Consider the following 20,886-nt stretch of genomic DNA (forward strand, 5'->3'; position numbering starts at 1 on the left):
TTTATTAAATGTAAATTTAAGACAAAGTAACAGGGCTAAAATTGCAAAAACAGAAAAAAGGCAACTGATAACAATAGAGAATAAAATCTTCCTTAAGACAATAGATCTTTCAGAAGCTGCACCAACGCGCAATCACCCCCCAAAAATTCAGCACACTGGGGACAAAGGAAAGATCTTAAAGGCTCTCAGGAAAAAAAAAAGTCTGATCCAGTGGCTTGGGCACTAGCCTGCTACAGGTGCAGCAGTGGCAATTCAGAAAGGCGATGGAGCAACACCTTGAACATTCTGAGAGAAACGAAATCTACTGGGAATTCTAGATGCAGTCAAACCATTAACTGAGCATGAGAGTTAAGATAAAGATGTTTAGGACGTGCACATCCCACATTATTTTCTCTGCACCATTTCTCAGCAAAGAAGGAAGAATGTGCTACATCAAAACAGAGTTGATGAAGTTTCTTGAGAAGAGGGCAGTGGTTGGAGGGCAAAGGCAAAGAAATCCCCATTTTCATCATGAATGAACCCTAGGATTGTAGACATGCAGCAGAGTGTGCAACCAGTCCAGGTCAGAGCAGGAGGTGGGGGCTCTGAGGAGACAACAGAATATCATGGACAATCGAAGATTTTGCTTTTTAAACTAGGAGAGTATACTCCAGTAATGTTTAGAGATGGATTACTGATCAATTTATAGAAAAATAGGAAAGGATTTCTTAAAAAAAGAAACACAGACAATCACTGCAGGGCAAATGTAAATCTGAATCAATTAATTGGAATCCTGGTTATTCAGCTCAAGTTACATTGCAATATAACGACACAGAAAAGATGCATGTAGGGGGATAAGTCTATGTGTATATCCTCATCATTTTGGTAACTTAATATCTAAAATTGGAAAATCAAGAATTGGCTTCAGTATGGTACTAAGAAACATGGAACGAATCACAAAATAAATACAAACTTGATTACTCTTGGGAATGGGACCTGGTAAAGGGCAGGACATTGTTGCTTCCCAGGGGCCTAATTAATGAGACTCTTTTTTAAAACCATGTACATGTATTACTTGGAGAAACACAAAAGTTAGTAATGAAAGAAGAAAGGGATAATAGCAATCACACTTTTGTTAATCCCCAAATCTGATACATATATATTTCCATATTTCTGACATATATCATATATATATACATATATATATTTTTTTAAGTCAGAGATTTTCTTTTGATCGGGAAGTTGTAACCAAACATTAGTTCTATAGCAAGCTGAGAAAAAGAAAAATAATTGATACACTTTTGGTACCCTTATGTTAAACCAGTACTCTTAGACTGCAATAAGTGCCTGCAGAAAATATGAAAAAGTTATCAGCTTGTTAGAGAGCAACTTTCGACAAGTCTATGTGTTACCTTTGTGTGACAGCTGTGCTTTACTGTGTAAGATCCAAAAGCTCACCTGAACAGAATAGCGTCATCTGTGAGAAATTTTGGCAAGTTGGAGTCTCGTAAAGCTCTTATCAATACCACATCTTCACTTAGGTCTGGATTCTCTCTTTTTAGAGACCTAAAATCAAAGGGACATTTCAGATGATATCACCAGCCTGCAGCTCTCAGACCTGCGGAGGGCACTTCCTGCAGGTTCCTGAAGGAAGGAGGGGACCCTTCCTTGTGTGCTCGGCATCCACCTGCTTCTGTACACAGATGAGGCCTGCACTGGCTACATGGCACTGAGAATGATAAGGCTATCTTTGCCCCTCAGTCCGTCCAGATTTTATCTACTCTGAGCTTACAGTTCTCCGAATGTACTGTGATGACTCCTGTCCTAGTGACTTTTCCCCCCAGATTCAGAATTCTCTGAGAATGTATATTATTATATATATTATGTAAGTGATTATATGTATTTCCTATTCAAAACCTAACCCATTACTCCCTTGTCTAGAAATCTCTAAAGTTCATCCATCTCGTTAGTGAACCTCGGTCACAAATCTATTGTTGCCCTCATCATATGGCATTCAAGGGATGACTGCACATTTATCTGTCTGGCCTATTGGGACATCCTTATGTTCTTTGAGGACAAGCATAGCTAAACTTCTTAGTAGCCCTAGTCCTGAATTGCCAACCCTGAAAAGACAAGGTACATTGGATTTAGGCTAAATGCAATAAGAAAGGGTATAGTGGGCTGTGGGGCTGGTACAGAGCCCAGGGATACTAGGCAGAAGGGGTCTGGATGTGCTTAAGTGGAGCCATCATACATGATACAGCCCATTTCACTGTATCATAGACTATCAAGGTAAGAATGCTGATAATGGTAGCTGCTAACATTTATCCACCACTTGCTAAGCTTCAACCATTATTCTAAGAGCCTTTCATGAATTCCCTACTTACTGCCTTTGAACTACAATATTCACTCCTGTCACTTTGGTTTCTTACCCAGCCATGACCAGCACAGACTTCACAGCCCTCATGCCAAAGTCATAGTGATCCTGCTGAGAGAGCTGTTCGCTGCAAAGCTTGTACATCTGAGTCATTTTCCTGGCTAAGATTTTACTGGATTCAAATCCTTCAGAATATAAAATGACCTAGAATAGAAAGATATTGTGGGGTGCTTACTGTTTTTTTCATTAATAACATTACACTAGCATAATGCCAATTTATTAAGAATCTACTTTAGGCACTATCCCTTTCCATGTTATTCCTTTTAATAACCCTAAGAGGGTTTTCTCCATCCTAGGAATGGTGGAAGATGGGAAGCTAGGGTTCTGGTTCTGCTTCTTGTCTGTAGATGAAGATGTGGTCTTGGTGACATTTGGCTCAAGGTGCAGCAAAGCCTGATGCTTTTATGTCGTCATGAAAGTTACAAAACCTGAGAACAAAAGACAGCGGACAAGAAGGCCACCTTGGAGCACAGTATCAGTGATCACTGCCTGCCTGCTCATGTTAGATTCCCTGGCAGCAAGGGGAGTTATGCAAAGGCACGTGTCCTTTCTCCATCCCTAAGAGGCTATCTTGTTTCTGACAAATGCCTGTATCTTGTTAATTGGACAATGCCTGCTGCTTTGACAGTGGGAATGGAAGCAGATCCTCCCTTCCACCCATATTTGCCCTCACAGCACTGCAGTTTGCCTCAGAAGCAGGACTTGAAAAGATGCACGTTTCTTCCTGCTGTCTGGTTTACTTCTGTATCATTAGGGATTGATATAATGACCTGCACCTAGTAGGTGCTTCAAAATATTTACTGATGTGGCCAGTGTTGTGGCATAGCACATTGAGCCACTGCCTGCAGAGCCGGCATCCTTTACAGTGTCTGTTCAGGTCCTGGATGCTTCACTTCAGATCCAGCTCCCTGTTAATGCACCTGGGAGAGAAACAGAAAATGGCCCAAGAAACTGGGCTCCTGTACCTACCCTGCGGATGCTGGCTTTGGCGTGGCTCAGTCCCAGTCATTGTGTACACTTGGGGATTGAACCAGCAGATGGAATTTCCCTCTCTCACTATAACTTTGCCATTCAAATAAATAAAAGTTTTAAAAAATATTTACTGGTAACAGTTTTATTCATTATATTTGTGATAGAGAAAGTTCTTAGGACTCTGGATTTTAGAATATATCCAATTCATTACTGAGAAATGAATCAATAGGACAACTCATGAAATGTGGACAAAAATGTTAAGATTGGGATCTAAACCTTTTTCTCCCTACATTTTATTGCCCCTGTCCACAGTGACAGTCAAAAGTGAAGAAGTTGTTGTCGGTGGACTCCTGAAATTCTTATGTAAGCATTATTCACAAGATGGGGAAGAGAAGATGCCTTTACTAAGCGCCCAATGGACGGACCTCGGCGGCAAAGACCAGGCTCACTCTGTAGGTGACAGGTTCCCCCTTCAAGCCAGTGTGTGCCAGACCACTTGATACCAAGGAACCCAGGACAGGTAATTAACTGGGGGCCTTCCTCTAAAGCTCCTCTTGTTTCCTGATGACTGCTTGTGAGAAGGGGTGTGTGTGTGTGTGTGCGTGTGTGTGTGTGTGTGTGTGTGCATGCCTTTGAGGAGTTCGGTCAGCACAAGGGCAAGATCATTTGCACTTTATTTATGGGTTCTCAGGATGTGGAAGGGGAAAGCTATTGTTCTCACTGTGTGCAGGCTGAGCCAATCATTTTAGAGGGACAGAAACATGCTAGCAAAGGATTTATGTACATTCACTATTAGATAGGAGACAAATCTTACCGGAAAAATCCAAATAATGACCTCAAGAAGGGACAAAACATGTCTCCAGTGCCTATGTTACTAAAATATGGGACATCTAAGAAAACTGGTAGAGCTTGAATGTTTCCAGCCCAACCTCATGCAGATGCTCTTTGAAAATTAAAATTTGATGATGGTAACTGTATCAGATCTGCTTTGGGATCAAAGTGTTGATTTCAGTTTAGAAATAAATATGATTACCTATGTTAACAAAAAGTGAAGACACCATCTTAGCTGTTCTGCATTCCCCATACCCAGAGGTTGCTAGGGGGCCCACGAGATGCTGAAAACATTTTATTAAAATTATAGTTTTCATAATTTTTGAAAATATTTCTTTGAAAGAAAGAAAAAGAGATTTTATTCATTGGTTTACTCCCCAAATGCCTGCAACACCCAGGATGAGCCAGCTGAACTCGGAAGATGAGCCCAACCTAGATCTCCCACATGAGTGGAAGGGACTTGAGTACTCGAGCAGCCCCCTGTTGTCTCCCAAGGTATGCATCAGCAGGAGGCTTGAACTGAAAGCAGAACCAGGACCATGTGGGATGCAGGCATGGGCCAAATATCCACCCGGGTAAGCTGGATTCTTGAACAATTACTTTTACTCCATAAAAAAGCATATATAAAACCAGTTGTTGTCAAAGGATCTGATGAACCAAGGAACTACTCTCGATTTCTGAGAAATTCCATTCTTAAATGGATAGTGTCCTTCATCAAGAAATGTAGCTCTGAGCGCAGGGCACCTTTTGAGTTCTGAAGACACTGGCCTCTTTGTCTGGGTGGTCATGCAGGAGCTCACGTAGCTGCACTCTGTGAGTTGTTCGTGTTACAGGTATAAATCACACCTGGATAACACAGGCCTTTAGAATACCACAAAGTTTATATACATTGACTCACACAGAAGTTGCAGTAACAAAAACTAGCTTAAATAGAAAGATGCCTTGGTAGCTACAGAAAGAACAAGAACAATTTATAATAATTTGCAATTATTGTTTTTTTGGCTCAGCTGTTATAGGCTATTTCCACCGCCCATCACAATGATGAATACAGCATTGATGCAACATCTTTAATGCTAATAAAAAGTAATTTTTTGAAGCTTTAAATTTTTATTTTTATCTTTTAATTTTAATTAGTATTTAACAGATTCATGATGATTTAGACACGTTTCTAAGAACATAATGATATTCCCTTCTTCCCTCCCACCCTTCTTCCTCTCATTTTTTTTAACATTTGAGAGAATATATTTTAGATTTGCCTGATGGTAAAAGGCCCAATACTTCACCAAATAAGAAGTTTAACAAGTAAAAACCACAAAGACCTTAAGTGAGTGGGAACACAGACAATATCTATGAACAATCATTGAATAGAAAAATGATTATTTTACTCATATACGGTAAATTATATAAAGCAATTACAGATCATTAAATTTACAGTAGTAAAGCATTCTTAACCATTGGTTTGACAAAGATATGAAGCAAAAGTTAATAAAATTATACTTGCAGTGACACTTCAATAAAGATAATTTTCTAAAAGAAATATAAATAATTATATTGTTTTTTATAAATAATTTTTATAAAATAATAATTTTTATAAAATAATAATTTTTATGAAATAATTTTTAAAAAAAATTTTAAAGATGATCCAATAAATCCCAATGACCTGCTAATTAACTTCATTGATTCATTCCAGTTTTAGGGGCTAACTATATCCTGAACAGCATTCTGATCTTTATGAGATACAATAGCAAAAAAAAAACAAAAAAAGAAACAAACAAAAAAACCATGCAGGGGTGCCCAGTGGTGTGGCCTAGCGGCTAAAGTCCTCTCCTTGAACGCCCCGGGATCCGATATGGGCACCGGTTCTAATCCCGGTGGCTCAACTTCCCATCCAGATCCCTGCTTGTGGCCTGGGAAAGCAGTTGAGCACGGCCCAATGCTTTGGGACCCTGCACCCGTGTGGGAGACCTGGAGGAGGTTCCTGGTTCCTGGCTTCGGATCGGCGCAGCACCGGCCGTTGCGGCTCACTTGGGGAGTGAATCATCGGATGGAAGATCTTCCTCTCTGTCTCTCCTCCTCTCTGTATATCTGACTTTGTAATAAAAATAAATAAATCTTAAAAAAAAAAACATGCAGGGGCCAGTGCATGGTGTCATAGCAGCTAATCCTTTGTCTGCAATGCCTGCATTCCATATGGGCTCCAGGTCTAGTATGGCTGCTCCACTTCCAATCCAGCTCCATACTAATGGCCTGGGAAAACAGTGGAGGGGGGTCTATGGTCTTGAATCTCTACATCCACGTGGGAAACAGAGAAGAAGCTACTGATTCTCAGCTTTAGATCAGCCCAGCTCTGGCCATTATGGCCATTTGGAGAATAAACCAGTAGATGAAAGATCTCTATCTCTCCTTCTTTTTCTCTGTAACTCTGACTTTCAAATAAAATAAAATTTTTTATAACTAAGCATGAAGAATGAACAGTCAAATCTACACTTAAAAGCAAACCAACAACATGCAACCGTTATGTGTGTGTACATGGTAAGTAAGAGGAACAAGCTCACAACTTATGCTGCTTGTATAATGTAAATCTTACCTCTGCGATCAAGGCATAGTTGGGAACCATCATAGCAAAAGGTCTGAACAGAGCTTTCAGATTGTCTGGCAGTTCAGTCCTGCCTGCATACCCAGGGTTCATGGTGATGAAGGCTGCACAGGTCATTACCAATTTTATTTCCCGTCCCTCAAACATGAATCTAGAGAGCTGTTTAAAGAGAAAGTGTAAGTTAACACTTCTGCACATGTCATCAAGTTCTCACATAATTATTTCTCAATTTCAAGACTACATTAAAGAAGTCTTCAAGCAAAGACCACTGAGCCCTGCTGTGGGACAAGAGAGGACATTTCTTTCCCAGTTCCCACTTCCAATCTCTTCTGGGGTCTGTGTTTTCTAATCCATCTCCCTTGCTCTGTCTTACTCAAAGTGTCACTTCCTTCCTGGCCTAAAATCTGGAGCTCAACATCTTTTGTTAAGCCTCCACAATTCAAGTTAGATTTATTGGCAACATAATCTTGACTTGTAGGTTCTAGTGTTCTGAAAAAAAAATCTAATTTAGTTTTAGTTTTGAGGTGATTGAGAGTCCACTATCAGCCTCTTTGCTATCACCCCTTCACTTTATTCCACAGTAAACACTTGTGGAGCACTTGTTGCGGGGGTCGAGGGTGAGGGGATGCCGAATTAGGTGTGGAGCCACAGAGCTGGTCCTGAGAAGCTTCCAGGCTTGCTGTGTGCAGTCAGACATGGAAACAGTGACCATTCAGCAAGATGCTGTGGGGGGAGGGTTACAAATAAATACTAAAGGGGCAGTGGGTGGCCTGCTTGAGATCTGAGGAATGAAAAGGGCATCTCAGGTGGATGAGCAGCAGCCACCACTCCAGCCAAAGCTGGAGGAGTAAGAAAGAAGAGTGCATGTTCAGGGAAAGACCAAAGAGTCCCCTGGCTAATATTCCAGAGAGAAAGCACAGCTCCCCCGGGGCCTGGGATTGGTAGTAAGAGGACAACTCCAAAGTGAATTCTCAGTTTCTCATTGAGTTCTGGCACAGAGGTGCCACTAATAAATATTAGGAATACAGGGGAAGACCAGGATGCAGCTGGGACCATGCACCACAGCCTGGAGGAGAGACTGCTGGTCAGAGCAAATGGAGGCCAGCCCTGCAACTACTCAATGGCTTTCCAAACCTCTCTGTTTCTGTGTCTTCATCTATTTGTCCACCACAGGGGATGTATCTTACTCCACCTATCTCATCCAGCCCCCAGCAAATCAAGGCCAAGGTTGGTTAATTTCCATTCAGCTCTCCTGGCTGCCCTTTAACTGGTCATGCTTCCATCCCATCTCTGTCCTCTGCAGTCTCTGATCCCCATTTCCCTTGCTTTATTTTGAGCTATTTGCTCAGCAAGATGCTAATGTCCTACAAGTTAAGTTGTATCTGGAGGCCCTGCCCTTGCATTTAATATAGTCCTTTCCAAAGATTGTGAGAGGCAGGAAGGAGCACAGTTGAAGGAGACCAAACTTTAGATCACATTAATTTAGATGTGCTCTGTGGTGTCTATAGAATATTTTGAATCCCTTTCACTCAGAGGAAAGTGCCATACACTTTACAAAAGTTTGCTGCAAAGACACAATTCGTGTAAAGTACTGTAATGACTTGTAAAATTAACAGCTTGTCGAAGTCCAATTAGTGACTTTATAATTACTTGTTCTGTAACTTTCCTTCTCTTTTTCTTTCTTTCTTTCTTTCTTTTTCTTTCTTTCTTTCTTTCTTTCTTTCTTTCTTTCTTTCTTTCTTTCTTTCTTTCTTTCTTTCTTTCTTTCTTTCTCTTTCTTTCTTTCTTTCTTTCCTTTTCTCTTTCCTTTTTTCTTTTTCTCTCTCTCCTTCCTTCCTTCCTTCCCTCCCTCCCTTCCTCTTTTTTTAAGAGGATATGATGAAACTGTGGAACATTCTTTGTCAGGGTATCTTCTGGTGAGAATGGCCCCGTGTGTGTAGAACTACAGATGAATTTCTGGTGTCCCTTTATTATGCTAGGATGAAACATTATTGATGGACACTGTGGAGATTTGGAGCTCCTCCTCCAAAAGGGGCCAAAGGAGTAGTGGGGGACCCTCAAGAGGCTTTGGGCAGTTCTAGTTTATACAATTCAATCTCCAGGGTTATTCTTCAATGAACACATATCAGAAGGTCAATGCAAGTGATGGGGAGACCTGATTCCAATCCTAGCTGTTAGACTTGCTGGGCATATCTTATGCCCCTGTCTTGCAGAACACCAGCACCTCCTATCCTGAATGGTATCTCCAACAGGCTGTCCAGTGCTTCCATGACGCAATTGACCAAGGCCCCCTTTCCCAGGAGATATCCTCATTTAACCAGCACTTAAACTTCTTGGAGGACTGGTCTTGCTTCCCTTCTCAGCAGATAATTCTCCAGCCTCCCTCGCCCAACCAGCCTGGACGAAAAGTTGCTCTCTTACGCTCTCTCAACTGAAAAATCCCACAAATACAACCCCATGCTCACAGCCTGCCGTGCGCTCCTGCATTCTCTTTACTGCACAGCCTCCTGCTTAAATAAAGCAGACGTTCTGACCCGTTGAGGTCTGTCTTTCATCTCTCTGTTCTGATGACTTTTGCTAAAATCAACTGCCATCAGCTTTTGTATAGCAAACCTCTTGGCCAGGAATATGCTCATGTGGGACAAAAACAAATGTTAAACAATAAGGTCACATCAGGCTCTTCGTCTGACTGCAACCCTTCGTTACTTTTCCAGTCTAGTGGGTTCTGGGGGGGGGTCCAGTCACCCTGAGACTTCCAAGCACTTTTCCATTTTTCCCTCCAGCATTAGGTTAAGCCTGCAAACCACACTGAAAGCTGTGGCGTCCAGATGAGGCAGTACTAAGGAAATCTAGTTGAGAGTAAATGTCCAAATGTCAAAGCAAAAACAAGAAAGGTGAGGAGGACAGCAGGAGGCAGAGGGCACAGTGACAATGTGTGTGTGTGTGTGTGTGTGTGTGGTACATGGCAAGAACAGCAGAGTTCTTTAAGGGTAGGGACAGAGGCTAACGTCTCTGTGTCCCCAGCCTCCAGCACAGCATGATGCTGTTTTCTGTGTCTCGCCTGGATAAGGGACTAAGTCACCCCAGGAAGGCTTGTTGTTGTGATACTCAACAGGAACACTGGAAATGGGGACTGAACAGGCTAAAGTGAGCAATATCCTTCCTCCCTGGCAATGCACCCTGAGCTCACTGCAAGCTGACAGCATGCCACTCTGGCACCTCACCTTCGCTGCTTTGGCATTCCTGATGGTGATGAGCTGCTGTGCGATGACAGACAAAACTTCTATGTCAATCCGGTTAAATTCATCGAAGCAGCACCAGGCACCCGACTGTGCCAAGCCGCTGAAGAAACGTCCCATCATCTGAAATAAAACCAACCATTCAGCTTTGCATTGCAGAATTCGACCCAACAAAAGAGAAATGAGCAAGTGCAAAGTCATAGCCAGGGAGGAAGAACTAGCTCTGGCGTGCTGTAAAATAGAAGGGAGATTACAAGGAGCAATGCCCTGTAGGATGAGCCAAATAGCTGGAAAAGAAGATTCTGAATGTTTTCATCACAAAGAAATCATGAATGTTAGAGATGATGGATAAATTCAATATTCTGAGTTGGTTTTTTTTTACATGGTATAAAGGTATCTCTAATGATGTACCATTCTTAGCTTTCAATTAAAAAGTGGATCAACTAAAAAGGTGGCATCTGCAAAAAAAAAAAAACAGTTTTATGTGATATCTGGACTGTGTTGAAAGTAAGCACTTTTCTACAGACAACTTATTTTTGCTTTTTCTCTAACAGCTTTTAATTTAAATTACAATCTAATTTATCGTATTTTTTATAAAGTTTTAAAAACTTTTTGTTGCAAAATCAGATGTGCAGAGAGGAGGAGAGACAGAGAGGAAGATCCTCCATCCGATGATTCACTCCCCAAGTGAGTCGCAACGGCCGGTGCTGTGCCGATCCGAAGCCGGGAACCTAGAACCTCCTCCAGGTCTCCCACACGGGTGCAGGGTCCCAAGGCTTTGGGCCATCCTCAACTGCTTTCCCAGGCCACAAGCAGGGATCTGGATGGGAAGTGGAGCTGCCGGGATTAGAACCGGCGCCCATATGGGATCCCGGGGCGTTCAAGGGGAGGACTTTAGCCGCTAGGCCACGCCTGGCCCTAAACTATGATTTTTAATTTCTTTTATAACAGAATCCTAAAGATGAAGAAAAATGAGCATGAATACTGTGAGTTGAGTTGTTGGTTAATCATTTGCTATGATTTGAATATTTGTCCCCACAAATGTAGGAATTTAATTCCTAAAGTGTGATATTAATAGTCCCTAAAGGGTGGTGGAAACTCAATGATGGTGTTAGAAGTGGGGTCTGGGGAAGTTAATAAATTGGTTCAGCTGTAGGGATGGAGCTGCTAGGACTGTCTTAATGGCTCTGCGAGACCACGTGGACGCAGACAGCTTCCTCGCTCTCTTTTGCAGTGTGACGTTGTACACTGCCTCTGAATTTTGTCATTTGCCACTTGACCAGAGGCCAACGAAATCATCTGATGTTGGACTTAAACCTCCAAGGCTGTGTGCTAAATAAACCTTTATCTCTATAAAGTTAGTTGCCTAGTGTATTATGTTGTAATTATAAAATCTAATACTGCATTTATAAAACTACTGCATTATACTGTGCATGAACACCTTTAAAAACAGAACTAATCGTTTTTCTGTTTCAAGTTGGTCAGTGGAGCATATACTTCTAAATGTCCTTCCTCTGTTTCCCATGAACCACAGACTAGCACATAGGTTGGTGAGACTATCCCTGTGTTCACAAGTACACCTGCACCTGCTTGGTGATGACATAATGGAAGAGAAACCAGCAGCAAGAAGGAAGTTTTAGAAAAACTGAAAACACGGAGTACATGGGAATGTACTATGTAAATGAGAAGGGAACATTTCAGTTCCAAAGCAGAGGGAGGAAAGAATGGTCCCTCAGCAGGTCCTCTAAGAAACCCCAGCACCAACAGCAGTATATAGAAGGAAAGCAGCCATTGGCCTCAGGGATCAGTACCTAGCAGGATTAGATCTGTGGGAAACTCCTCCTAACCCAAAGAACATCAGGCAGATTTTAGTGCTGAGTTTTTCCCAGCAGGCTACAGTCCAAGGAATACCTTGTAAAGAAAAGAGGATGGCTACCTTAGGGGAGATCCTAGGAGACACTGGGAGAAGACTTTAAACTTGGAAGATGAAGCAAGCAAAGACAAAGAAAGGAGTACATGATGGCAGACCTTCGGTTTAATCACCAAGATTGAAAAATGGAATGAATCCTACTGAACGGTACCGCTTACAGGGGAAGTTTTTATTACTTGGTATTTAATAGGGTCTTTCCAACTTCCTGATTTCTCTCTATGAGAAAGCCCACTGTCTGCAAGTCTCTACTCACTCCCACAGAGCTCACAATAGTCCTTTCATTGAAGAAAGGGGCATTTTGGGAAAACAAGCAGTCCACACTAATCCCCTTAGTCTTCTCTTCATACTTAGGGACCAAGAAGATCAACAGATATTTGGGAAAAATCAATATTAAGAAAGAGAAGGAATTAGAAGAATGAAACGAATGAACAACCTTGGAGAAAAAGGGGATAATTCAGACAACAGAAGAGGATTAAAACAAAAAATCAAATAGAATCCTCAGATATTGGACAGGAAATTGCATTCCTGTAGCTAATAAGAGGCTCTAAAAAAGGAATTCATCAGAGATGAGAAACAGTCCTCAGAAATTAAATTAATATAACTAAGATAAAGAAAATGAAATGGCTGCCTGAACAATAGAATGGATGAGATTAAAGATGAAACTTGTCTTCCAAATTACAAAATTGCCGTATTCTTTGCTTATTGTACAGAGATGGTCTTTATACTTACGGCAAATGAAGACACCTGAAAGGATACTTGTAGAGGAACAGGTTTTAAAAAAGCAAGAAAATCCTCCAGATGTTTGTCTTTGATACTGGCCTTTTGTTGAGATCATCTCCTGGAGAAGAGGCCTGGGGTCATGCTGATTATTTTTGTTTGCCCTCCACAAACTACATCCTCTCTCACACTATGGATTGTGTAGCTTGACTTGTGCCTGGCCAAGGTGGGAAGTGGCTTTTTGAAATCATTTCCTTACCTGTGTTCGCCAGGTCACATGCATAAAGGCCCAGCAGATGTTACTAGTAGCCAAGCTCTCATTTTAAAAAATACATAAATTAAAATCCTCAATGTGGCTTTGCCCCAGAATGCAAAAGCCTCTAGGATATCAAACAAGGGAACATTCTGATTAAATTCTAGTACTAGAGTGGTCAGCACCCTTACCCTAATGTTAAAGGAAGGGGAGTAGGATGTGGATGTGCACAGCGTGCCTTTAGCAGGATGTCTCTTACCTGGTGGATGGCTAACTAGGAAAGTCCTTCACTTGTTTCTACTTGCAGATGGCTCTCAGTTTTTGCCTGACCCATGTTCAGTTTGATGCCTGGCTGACCACTGCTGCAGTGCTGGGAGCCTGGCCTGGCCTTTTATTCTTTCTAGTGCCCTGGGGAAATTTGGCCTAGGGTGGCAACTGATTTTTCACATGGAAGGTACAACTTTGTATGTCATGAAAAGAGGAGACAAGGTCAAGGTTTTTAAACTGAAAAGTCCTGGGCAGAGAGGGACCAATCGGTTTGGAAGGCAGTCTTCCATCTCTGGGTCATGTTAGGCAGACATGAAGAGTCAGGTAAAGAGAAAGACAGCATGTGACAACCAGCAGAATATATAAAGGTAGAGAGTATGGGTCATACAAAGGTGATGTTCAAATATCTGAATGGTCCATTTAAAGGTACTGGGAAAGTGGGGAGCCCCATATGTTGGCGGAGCGGGGGGAGTTCTTATCTCTGGCTAGTGGCTTCAGCATTTGGGTGCGCTGGAGAACCAAAACATTTGTTAAAGGTGACTGAGCCCTGCTCTGGGTGTGAGAAAGTTAAACTTGTGTTCAACATGGAGGCTGAGGCAACATAAAATTATAAGAATTCTCTACCAGGAGCAATTCCAAATATTGATCTTGAAGAAAGGAATGCTTCTAATGACTGACTGGGTAACAAAAACTTTTACGAGTCAGGTAGTTTCCAAATCTGTGCTTTCAACAAAAGTGAAGGAGAGGTCAATGCCTACAGGTTGCAGATAAGCAGGACCACACCTGCAGTCAAAGACAATCGGGTTCAGTGTTAGCTCCAATAACGGAGACCACACACCATGGGGAAATCACCGGGATGATGACGGAGCCACACACTACTTCAGTGTCAGGGCATTGGGAAGGCAGGAAGATGGGAAACTTCAATGAAGAAGGGTTTTGTATATCAGTTTTATAAGGCTGCCATCAGAAATGACTGTAAACCATAAATGGTCTCAGTGACTTAAAACAATGGATTTATTCTCCCCACAACTCTATAGGCTGGAAGTCTGAAACCAAGGTTTCAGCAAAGTCATGCTGGATCTAAAGGCTCCAGGGGGGCAGTTTTCCTCCCCTCTAGGCAGCTTCTAGTAGTCACAGTAGCCCTTGGCATTCGTTGTCCTGCAAGGCATCATAACAGCCTCTGTCTCTCATGTATCTCTAACACAACCTTCGCTCTGTGTGTCTGTATTTCCATTTCTGTTCTTATAGGACATCCATCATTGGATCAGTACCCATCCAGTTCCATTGTGACCTCATTGGAATGAGATTACATCTGAGAAACTTCAGGACTGTTTATTTATTTATTTATTTTTGACAGTTCCATTGGTTCTAGGACTTCCTACCCTTCTCCCCAAGTTCCCGCTTCCCCCTCCACCGTTGATTTCCCCGCTAATATTACAGTGGGTGGTCCTTCAGGAATAGTCAGAAATCCATCATGCTATTATTGAAGTGTTTCCTGATATTGCAGGCATGGACAATGTTGCAGAGCAGGACTCTGCCTCTAAATCAGGTAGCATTTACAGGTATCAGGTGTTAGGATTGGAACTGTCTTAGGGGACACAGTTCAACTTCCAGCACTCCCAATTAGGTGCTGGTAGACAACAAGGGGGATTCCATGATGACCATCATAAAAATGTTTATCTAGCAGAGAGAGGGACCAGAGGCCCCAAAAGCTGACTTTGGTAAAGACATAGCACTCCAGGAGAGGGAAATGTTTGGTCATTTAGTTCTTTGTGTTCTCATTAGGGCGTGATTTTTGTTGCTGTTTTTGGTCTCACTCCATAATGGATACTTACTGACCTGGTCTGATGTGGTGGTCTGTGAAACTGAGTCCAAATGGATAAGAAGATAGCCTCTTTGAGGGAGTCTGTTCTCAGCTAAGAGCAATTGGGAGATTTTACCTTTTTGTTTGTTTTTCAGAGACTACAGCAATTGATCATTAGAAAAAAAATGTTTGGAGTTAATTCTATGATTTTATCTTGTGATGCTTCCTAATTTCAAAAACTTCTTTATTTTGGAACATTTTGAGCATACAATAGAGGTGAATCAAAGTATATGTCATTGAAGTTAACAATTGTATCTCAGACATGGTACTATTTCATCATAAATGCTCTGTATATAAGAATCTGAAAATCATTTAAAGCCAAACCACCTTGCACATTCAAAAAATCAGTAATTCCTTCATGTTATCTAACCCAGTCAAATTTCAATTTTCCTGCATGGTATCAGAACTGTCCTTTTATACTGTTTGGAACGGATATAAACAAGGTCCAATCTTTGTATATGGTTACTGTGTCTCTCTTTTTTTAATTTATTCATTAATTACATTGTATTATGTGACACAGTTTTATAGGTACTGGGATTCTCCCCACCCCTCCCCAACCCTCCCCCCATGGTGGATTCCTCCACCTTGTTGCATAACCACAGTTCAAGTTCAGTTGAGATTCCCTCATTGCAAGCATATACCAAACATAGAGTCCAGCATCTTATTGTCCAGTCAAGTTACTGTGTCTCTTAAATCTTTAAAAACTTAAAACAATTCTCTGCATCATTCTCCTTTTGCGTAATTTATTGTTTGAAGGTCTATAGTTTATCTTTCATATGGACTTCCTCTTATTCTTTATTTAACTGTGTATTTTGGGGGAGTTGAATGTTTCTACATCTCATACTCTTCCTGGAAACTGGTAATTGATCAGCAGACTTAATGAGACTCAGCAGGCTGAAGTTTACATTGTTTTGAGCAGTAATAATTCACAGATTATCACAACAGGAAATTTAAATTTTCTTGTTACATCACTTTAAGAGAAGTTACGATTGCTCAGTAGATTATTGGCCTGACTCATCCATTATAAAATTTCCAGTGATTTTAGCAATAACGGTCACTAATGGATATTATTTTTTGAGAGGCTGCAACAGAGTAATTTCTAATGTTATTATACCGTCAGTTGTTAATCATGATTCTAAATAGTTTTCCTTAATTCTTTTTTTATCTACAACCCTCCCCCCCAAATAAATGTTTTACAGGAAAGGCAGGACAAATGCTTAATGTTTTTCATTTATTGTAAAATAAGTTGTGTTCTACAAAAAATACATTTTTTCCACATATTAACGACTTTAAAACATTTAGTGTATTTTGATCTACTCCAATTGTTACTCTTAACCCATGTTTCATTTTTTGTTGAATGGGTGCCTCTTTCAATAAGGCTCTGATTATTATGTATATAATCATGATAATTTACAGGTATTTTGTTGTTTTAGATAGGACAAGATATTGAAGATTAATTTTATCCATTGTCAACCTCAGACTCAAAGCAAGCTCTGGTTACTCATGGTAGGGAATGGTATTTAAAACCACCGCTTAAGTATTAGAAGTACTCGCTGTCACTGAGCTGTCAGGTATTCAAGTCACTAGGCCATCAATGTCCCTTTTCAAGGGGACAGAATAATGAGACAATTTCTGAGAAGATGTGTATTAATAGCATATTAAGACAAAAACCCTACAAGTCACTTGGAAAAGCCAAACAAGCTAAGAGAAAATAAGGAAAAAAACAGAACAGATATTTCACAGAAATGAAACTCCTAATGATGATAAACCCTTGAAAAGATGCTTAAGATAGTATGCTTGCTCCCTAGTAATCTGGGGAATATAATGAGAAACCATTCTATGCCGTTCACCTTGAAAACAACTGATGAGCCTGGCTGGCAGCGTGGGTAAGAATGTGGAGCACTGGCACCTGTTACACAGGCTCAGGGGAGAAGTGGTCACTCTGGAGAAGCTTCGTCTTTACTGAGTCAAATGAAGATGGACATGGCCTGGAGCCCAGGACAGAGTAACTACGCACATTTATACCTGGCGATGCAGTAATGTAATTCATACATTGTATGTATTTATATCTATGTGGCCTTCTATATATATAATCAGATATATTTATTATATGTATAAATTTTTAGTAATATTTAAAGGGAAGAGAAAATCTGATTCGGATCAAAAGACATGTCGAAATTTTTTTTGCTATCATTACCTAGTGGTGACTACTTGTCAGCACACAACTGCTGCATCTCGCCCCTATCTATATGCAAGGTAATATGCTTCCATAGGTAACTGAAACAACATGCCCAGCACCATGTCTGCAAAACCTGCACCCAGGGTTTGGGAACTTTATTTGCTGTATGTAGGTTGGGAGAGTTTTGAAGGTGAACAAGTCCCTAGGGAAAGCATAGGACAAGAGAGCCGAGAGGACCGGAGACTGGCAAGGATGTTCATCCAAGTGAGGATCTTCAGTTCCACCTCCATCTGTCCAAGGCTCTCCTCTTTCTTGTGAGGATCACAGCACTCAGAAGGAGCAGGTAAGAGAATCACTGGGAAGGGAGCCTGGTGCGGGCCACAGGGAACATCATTACTAACAGACACATCAGTGACACAAAAAAGAAGAGATAATCTCCTTTGACTTACCAAGCTTAGGTTTCCAAAACTCTACAGGGTATCACACTCCCTGCTTTGGTAACTTTCCATCACACCTGGCTCTCAATAGCCACACTACCCACATGAATCTGACTTTATCCCTTCTTGTGGGCCACGGGGTGGTCACTGGAACCTATTCTGCCAACTGGAATCCTGGGTCTAAAATCTGAAATGGAAACTATTTGCCTGTCCAGGCTGTATGTAGAGAAAGCACTATTGTCCCTGGGGCCAAGGAGTTCTCCTCATTCTGACTCTATTCCAGTCATGCTGTTTAACTCTTTGGAATCTATGTAGTATCACAATCCCAGCATCTTTTTAATGAGTTTATTTATTTCTAATTGTTGCTTCAAAGATAAGAGTTTTGATATGTTTGACAGTATGAACATAAAATTAACAAAATAAAATGGGAGAGTATTTAGGAAGAGAGGAGAACAGGTGCAGCAAGTCTAGGCACAGAGAGTGGAAACGTAAAGAAGCTGTAATAAAAGCTTCACCATTAATGAGAAGATACATATTTTCAGTTACAACAGTCCAACAAATGCCAAACAAAATGAACAAAGAAAACTATCTCTTTCAGACTCATTCTGGTAAATTTCAGAATATCAAGAACCAAAAGGAAAAAGTCCCATAAACTGTCAGAGAGGAATAATTAAATGGAGACAATTCTGGATATCCATAAAGTTGAATGAGAAACTATTGCAAAAAAGTATTCCAACAAAATAGAAATATAAGAAAAAAAAAAGCAAAAATCAACCAAACAAAAGTGAGATACAAAGAATAACGACCGTTGAGTATGTTTTTTTTTTTTAAGATTCATTCATTTTTTTGTTGGAAAGGCAGATTTACAGGGAGAAGGAAAGACAGAATGATTTTCCCTCTGCTGGTTCACTCCACAAATGGTACAAAGGCTGGAACTTACAAAATAACACGGGAATTTCATAAATCTTGACATGGTATATGAGCAATCATAAAGGAAGGGAGGAAGGTTGTATTTTATAAAATTCTCATCATTATTTATCTATTTAGCAGATAGTGTCCAAAGCTGATACATACAGATACTATAATGAATGCATGCCTTTGCAGCTTTAATAGCAATCACCAGAAGAGTTCCACACCAACAGGGATCCCTGTAAATGGAACTGCTTTCCAAGGGTCTGTGAGATCATAGTAGTCAGTAATATTCTAAAGTGTTTTATATCTTTCTCATTATCTCAGGGATATGCAGACTATGAAAAGATTATCGAAATGTTTTCAGATTTTGACATAGCATAAATAACCTTTAAGAAAGTATCATTTATCCAGTTTTGATGTGGTTTTGAAACAATAATATTGACAATTAACCCAAAAGATTCTTTAAGATGTTTTTTCTGTTCAGAGTATAATAGTCATGTGAGTCTAGATTTTCTGCAAATGCTTCATTGAAAACAACACATCTTAATAGAAGGAATGAGGGAGTAAATATAAGAATCTGGTTGTTTTCTATTATGGCAAACATTAGGAACTCAAAAATATGAAATAATACAACTTTTTAAAAAATTGGGAGCCATTTTTCACACAAAAATGGATATCCTATGTGAAATGGATTTATCATGATGATATTAAAATAAACAAATATATAAATATGTCAGTTTTACTCTCTAACATACTAAAAGTCAATGGATATTACCCACATGGATAGAAGCTCTTTGGAGTTCTCAATAATTTATGAGTATAAAAGGGTTCCACACTAACAAGCTTGAAAACTCCTACACTGAAAAACCTTAACTTTCAACCTCCTGCACATTTTATTTTCAGTGCGCAATTGAAATTGCTCATCTCTCCCCACCCCCCAGAATTCTCTCCCCTCCTTATTTTACATTTCATTTCAGCTCTTTCTAATCAGTAGTAGGCACAGACTTTCTTCCCCCAAAACACCTGGCAAATGCTTCTTGCTCTTGATTCTTTCCTGGACTATCCAGAACACTGTATATTGGAGTCTTCCTTGTTTTCCTTTTTATTCTACTTAAAGTATTGTTTGCCCTACTTTGGCTTTTCTCTCCACCACCCCATTTTCTCCTCATTTCGTAATGCCGTGTTGAAGCAGAGAAAGACACATGAAAGACGCTGGCACTCTACCTTGTAGTCCAAACCATCGGAGCAGTTAAAGACCACACACTGGATGGCAAGAGCTTTGGCGAGGTCTTTGGTCGTCTCTGTTTTCCCAGTGCCTGCAGGACCAGCCGGGGCGCCCCCCAGGTCTAGCTGCAAAGCCCCCATGAGGCAAAGATAGCAGCGATCCTGAAGAAATCAATGAATTGTTATTACTCAAGGGAACTGAGTCTAATTACACGTTCATAAGGCCTTTCCCTTCTGTAGGAGGAAGACCACTATTTCCCACGAGAAATTTTCACAGCATTTGAAGTAAACTCAGAGATCCATGCATATATGCAAATAATGTAATGCAAATGTTTGTTCTACAAAGCTGGATCCAGAGTAAATCCCTTCAAGAATTAAGGTTAGATGATACTTTTCAATACTATTTTGAGAAGAGAAAAAAGCAGCCTTACAGCTACATGAACAGAGGTGATCAGCTACTTACTGTGAGGGGTGTGATAACCAGTCTTGGACATGCACCCAAATATTCATAGCCATAAGTATACTGGGAGAGTGCCATTCTAGCCACACAGTTATCCAGATCTATGTCCCAATAGTAGCGCAGTTGTCTCTGCCAGTCAAAGGATTCAATTGTGTCTACCTACATGGGAAATAGAAAGGTCACACATATCAGATATCTTTATCTCAGGAAGAAGACATGCCTGTACTTAAATGAAACATTTACCTTGGCTTGAACCAGTTCGGTGACTATATCCCTTGCATGTACATCAATAGTAATCAGTGCAGTTATGATGTTTCTGTGTAGTTTAGGAAGACTACCTCGGACTAATGCTGCCAGAGCATTCAATCTCTACAAATTCAACACAAAATTCAGAGTGAATTATCAACATCAGCTTGCATACTTATTTTTTTACTGTTAAATTTAAAGTAACCATTTGTTAAAACCATCTAATTTTAAAAATCATAATTCTATGACCAAGTAGGATGATACTGTATGGGAAATATTCCTATAACATTTCTATAAAGTTTGTACTATTTCCACTGGCATTTTACCTTTGAGCAAACTGAAG

General features: G+C 40.5%; 1 protein-coding gene across 1 annotated transcript in view; it reads right to left on the bottom strand.

The window, feature by feature from the left end:
* DNAH6 (dynein axonemal heavy chain 6) overlaps positions 1-20,886 on the bottom strand; it is a 250,072-nt gene that overhangs the window by 136,104 nt on the left and 93,082 nt on the right. The window contains exons 27-33 of the mRNA XM_058667697.1: positions 20,541-20,666; positions 20,301-20,456; positions 19,838-19,999; positions 10,040-10,177; positions 6,807-6,974; positions 2,412-2,560; positions 1,438-1,545 (exon numbers count right to left, since the gene is read on the bottom strand). Of these exons, the coding sequence (XP_058523680.1) occupies positions 1,438-1,545; positions 2,412-2,560; positions 6,807-6,974; positions 10,040-10,177; positions 19,838-19,999; positions 20,301-20,456; positions 20,541-20,666 (1,007 nt within the window). The remainder of the gene's footprint in view (positions 1-1,437; positions 1,546-2,411; positions 2,561-6,806; positions 6,975-10,039; positions 10,178-19,837; positions 20,000-20,300; positions 20,457-20,540; positions 20,667-20,886) is intronic.

Source organism: Ochotona princeps, chromosome 8 (assembly GCF_030435755.1).
Source record: "Ochotona princeps isolate mOchPri1 chromosome 8, mOchPri1.hap1, whole genome shotgun sequence".
Taxonomy (NCBI): domain Eukaryota; kingdom Metazoa; phylum Chordata; class Mammalia; order Lagomorpha; family Ochotonidae; genus Ochotona; species Ochotona princeps.